General features: G+C 36.7%; 1 protein-coding gene across 7 annotated transcripts in view; it reads left to right on the forward strand.

The window, feature by feature from the left end:
• LOC102674871 (solute carrier family 12 member 6) overlaps positions 1–5,275 on the forward strand; it is a 146,675-nt gene that overhangs the window by 116,005 nt on the left and 25,395 nt on the right. Inside the window, exon 1 of one of the 7 annotated variants that reach the window (XM_006613668.2) lies at positions 7–643. The exons of the other annotated variants lie outside the window; for them this stretch is intronic. Coding sequence (XP_006613731.1) covers positions 574–643 — 70 coding nt within the window. The 5' untranslated portion in view covers positions 7–573. Of the gene's footprint in view, positions 1–6; positions 644–5,275 lie in introns of those variants that run through there. 7 annotated transcript variants of the gene reach the window in all.

Here is a 5,275-nt window from a genome sequence, read left to right on the forward strand (position 1 = left end):
CCCGTGACCTTGTGACACCGCGACAAGACAAGCGTAACCCAAGCCGCCTCTCCGTGTGCCGTGTGGAAGGAGGGATGCGGAAGATGAGGTTGAAGCGTTGAGCCAACGCACACCCTCCGCGAGACTCGTCCGGGTTCCGTGTGCGACCGTGTTCTACCCCGTCTAATAGTGTCTCGTTTCCTGTTCGACTGTCCAAAATATATTCCAAGTAATCGAACCGAGAGAGAGAGAGAGAGAGTCGAAGAATTAGAGACAAGATCGTCATCTTTTTCGAAAGATTAAAATCGATCGAATCAAAGTGAGCAAAAAAAAAAAAAGAAAAAGAAAAAGTGTCGGGATTTGTTTCGCGAGAAACACAACGAGTTCGAAAAGTGTCAACGATACAATCTCGATACAATCTTGAAGAAGAATCGGATAGACGAAGAGAGAGACTGGTGTTAGAAAGGAGTTCGCTTCCGAGGATTTCCAAGGGGAAAGGGCGATAGTTGGTAAACAAGAGGAGGAGAAGGAGAGGAGTGGAAGAGGAGTGGAGAGACCGACCCAGCCTCGAAGGATCGAAGTCGTGGCGAAAGCATGAGCGAGGGCACGCCAAAGTCCCAGGGCAAAACCATGCCCGATGGCTCGCCAGCTCGAATGGAAGCCGGTACGATTGCAACCACTTTCTCTAAATTATATCTAGTTCACCTTTTCCCGTAAAAGTTGCACTCATCTTTAGAGAATCGTTGCTTTAGAAGTTGGTCCAAAGAGTCTCGTAATGTTGTAGCGTTTTCTAATAGATGATGTGCGATTGGAAATCGTTTGATCTAAGATTTGGAGAGTTCGTAATGTAAGTGACAAGGTATTATGGTATTTCTGTAAATAACGCGTATTTCCTTCGTGACCTACTCTGGGTTTAATCAAATCTAGTATTAATTCTAGGAAGTTTGGACACGTTTGAACTGGTTTGAACAATTTTTCATTGTATATTCTTTAATTGTATCAGCGTAGTATCAAGGATTCGAGGAAGTTTGAACACGTTTGAACAAGTTTGAACAATTTTTCAATGTATATTCTTTAACTGTATCAGCGTAGTATCAAGGTTTCGAGAAAGTTTGGACACGTTTGAACTGGTTTGAACAATTTTCCAATCTATCTTTTTAGACTCTCTGTGAGGTTCGTTGTGCGATAGATCGTTTAAAATACGCGTCCCACTAAAATATTGATTTCGAATTTCAACTACCTTTTCTTTTTCACATCCTCACGATCTAAAATTTCTTTTTTTTCTCGCTCTCCTCTGGTTTCCATAGAGAATCGAAATATTCTCGAGCCACTCGACTCGAATTTCCTTCTTTTCGCCTCTCTTTCACATCTCTGGATTCTAGAATAATTTTGTATCCGAAAGCGACGAGGGAAAAATTATAATTTAATCCTCTTATCGTATCCCATTAATAATCTAACGATTAATTTACAGTGATGGAAGATTTCACGAACGGTTTCTCATTCAAAGATAACTTTAACTTGATTACCTTTAATATATTTAGAGACTTCGTTAAAATTAACAGATCTTTTCGAGTCAAAATAACTTTTCGTGAAAATGAAGATATATTTAAAATCATCTCGTATATGGCTTTAGGCGAACAATTTATAACAGTAGAAGTGGAATGTGAAAAATAACTTCACTTGTAAACGTTGACATCGTTACGAGGATATTATTCAAAAATACAGAATCACTATGCTGATTAATTATTTCTTTTCATAAATCCAAGATTGTGTCAAATTTATACCAATATACTTAACAATATTGGAAAATTTTATGTAAAGAAAAACATAATGAAATTTCTCGATATCCATAAAATTTCAAAATCTAAAAATAGTCGTTTTTTTTTTTTTTTTACTTATAATCACGAGTTTACATTATGGTACAAGAGTGTTCCATTTGCCGCATTAAATATTTATCCTCGCCTCTAAGTGCACCATTCTTCCAAAGCGTCCAAGTGTGTGCATGCACCATTCAGGCCACCATTCATAAACACCAAAAGCACTGTAATATATATAAGAACCCGCGTTCCCCTTAACCATGACACGAAATAACTTGGCTAAACCGTAAACGTTCCACTTCACCGTCGAACAATAACCTTAAAAGCATCCTGACGTGCGAGGAAAAAATTTTTGCTCACCGTTTTAAAATAAAAACAAAATATTTTTACACGAAGAAGGAGAAAGAGAGAGAGAAAAAATCATCCTTTACCAAACTAAAAAAAAGAAAATCTCTTAAAAAGAATCGAGGAAATATCTCGAGAAAAAGCTCTATCCATGAATAATTCGATCGAGCACGCGAGGAGAAGACAAAGATTTAGTGAAAAAGAAGCTGCAGAATCGCGTGTCCGGGGAAGAGTTTTCTGGATTAGGAGGAATCTGGGACAGCGATTTAATTTTCAGAGAGATCCTACTCAACTCTGCACGATATTTTCTCCAAATTCTTGTTTGCAATTCGACGACACGCCCAATCGAATTATCGCGAAAAATTTCGAATTTCCATCCAAAACTTCCATCGAGCGATACGTGCGCTCGAAGATATGGGGAGGGGTGAAAGTTGGAAAGAAATTGGTTTCGCGGTGTAATTCCATTGGAACTGGGACAACGATTTCGATTGAAGAAGCTAGTGGGACTACAATGGAACTTCATTTCTACGAGATTGTCGGATGGACAAACACGTTTCACGTAACCGGGCTGTTTTTCAACGATAAAACTTGTTCACGTAATTCCCCTAATTCTCTTAGCCGATGATCTTTCGTTCATTCAATTAGGGAGGTTCGTGTAAAAGGATTTTTCGAGCATATATATATATCAACTGATATAACGAAATCAAACTCGATTTTTTTTTTTAAATCGATCTCGATGAAATTTCTTTTTCAATTTTCATCTAAATCCTTCTAATTTTTCAAGAAAGAAAAAAAAAAAAACTCAAAATGTTTCCAATTTTTAGAAGAAAATCTGTTTCACATTTTTAAAGAATATCTCTCAATTAATTCAAATAATAGAGACAAATGATCAATTGTTATGAAACAATCTCTGGATTTTTCTCGGTCGCGAGTTTCAACTCGTGGAAATTTCGAAAGATCGTAGACGTCTCTTTCCAGATCATGTTCCAATCATCGCAGAACGTTCCCTGCGAAAATTGGATGGGCGGTGTTCCCTCCTTCCCCGGGAAAAGTTCCTCCATTTTGCTTTGTTGCTCGATGCGCAAAGCTCGGTTGAAGCGAGCTTGTTACGAATGTCCGAATGCAAGAAGAGTTTTCCTGGGTAGGGGTGCAAAGTGACATTGTAACGCTGAATTTAACGGTGGCTCGGCACTCGACTCGGGTTCAAAGGAAGAGTCCACGCTGGGTGGAAAAAAGAGATCTCTGATGGCGTGGAAAAGGTTGGATAAAGAGAGAGAAAGAAAGAGAAAGATTCTCTCGTCGAGGAAAATCAGTTTTTTGAAAAGATGAAAGATGTGCTATCATATTAAGAATGTTATAGGAAAGAAAAATTTAATAATATCCTCGATATATTTTATATATGATTATTATGTGAATTTAAATTACAAATTATCAAAAGTTGGAAGACACTTTCTTGAACGTGAAGCGAAAACACTTTTTCCATTTCTTTCGATCTTTGCTGTCGATCGAGAACTGAAAGATCCTCTTTTCACGCGGAATAAAGTTCCATCTTAACGTAACAATCTTTCGAGAAAGCATCGGAAGTTCGAACGGTAACCCAGAAAATGAAGTTTCGAACTTTCGATGATGCCAAATTCTGATTCTTTCCTCTACACCGTTGCCCTAATTTTACTATTCCTCGAAGATTGTCAAATCTCGTTTCTTCTTTCTCCTTCTCACTTCAACACTTTAGAGAAATCCATGAAATGGCCACCATTGAATATTTCGAACCCTTCAAATTTTCATTATACCAAACTTTCTTTCGTTTATTTTCCATGTTCAAGTTCCATTTATCAAATTTCTCGTCCATCAAATTTTAATCACAGAAATATCCTCTCCTGAAATATTGTACGAAGAAGAAAGATAGATAGATTATTTCGAATGTTTATTAAAGATATAAAATATTTTGACAAAAATTCATAATATAAGATTTTTATGGAATGTTCAAATAAACTAAATAAAATACAAAAATGATGGAAAAATGGTTTGAAGAAAGTACGTCGCACAAAAGCGTACGGATCATAAAATATTTATGAAATATCACGATAGTTTTTTGAAGAAAGATCGAAGAAGCTGGCTTCGAAACTTCGAAAATGCATAACTAGTAGAGGAACTGTCCTTCCTGTATTTTCGAAAGATATTTCGGGTCAGTTGTTCCGTCGGGAGAGCTGCATCTCTTAAGCTTGCATTACCATATTACGTGTACAGAAATCGAGATGCAATCGTATAATAAATACTCGCAGGAAAGGTATCCGGTTGTTTGCGCGAATGTACGTGAATGGCAACGCAATGATTACGTTTAAAACGACATTTTCGCGTTATGTCATCACGCTGCGAATTATATAATTTTCTCCTGCCTCTTCGCCTTGTCTTCTACTTTAACATCCTTATCGAGATGATAAGAAGCTCGTTTATTATAGAAATGGAGATAAGAAGATATAAAAAATTGTTCAAGATTATGGAAAAGATTAATTTGTAAATCTCTGAAAAAAGTTTTCTTGAAAAATAGGAAATGGATGGAAATATGAATAATAAAAAGAAAAAATTTAATGTGTCCAGTAACAACGCCATCTGTTTAGAATGGTTAAATGTGGAAATAGCAGAGGTTAGAAAGTGTGAATTTTTAAGCAGGTTAGTTAAGAACGATGCATAAGGGAATTGTATTTTCAGTGTGAATCTCTTTCAGTTGTTGAATCATGTAATATGGCCGCCACGTATCTTTATTATTATGGTATGCGGAATGCTATAGTAGTTGGCATACAATAACCGCGGACAATGTATGCAGATTATCTGCACATGCGTTGTGTGTTCACATTTCATGGAACACCGACATTCACAGAGATCTGCGGACATTGAGAAACCTTGTATCCGACATCCGTGGAGTTTGTCGTGCATATCTTTAAGATCGTAATGCAGAGGAGATGGCTAACAGAAACAAGAGCACGAGTTCATTTTCTGATAATCTCAAAATCATTGTTAGCTAGCTTGCTCATTTCCGCGCAATCTTTTATCCATTTTATCTTTGGAAAATGTCTTGCCATCTTTCTAAAAAAAAAAAAAGAACTCTTAGATTACTTAAAAAAAAAAAAAAAAAA

Source organism: Apis dorsata, unplaced genomic scaffold (assembly GCF_000469605.1).
Source record: "Apis dorsata unplaced genomic scaffold, Apis dorsata 1.3 scaffold_161, whole genome shotgun sequence".
NCBI lineage: Eukaryota > Metazoa > Arthropoda > Insecta > Hymenoptera > Apidae > Apis > Apis dorsata.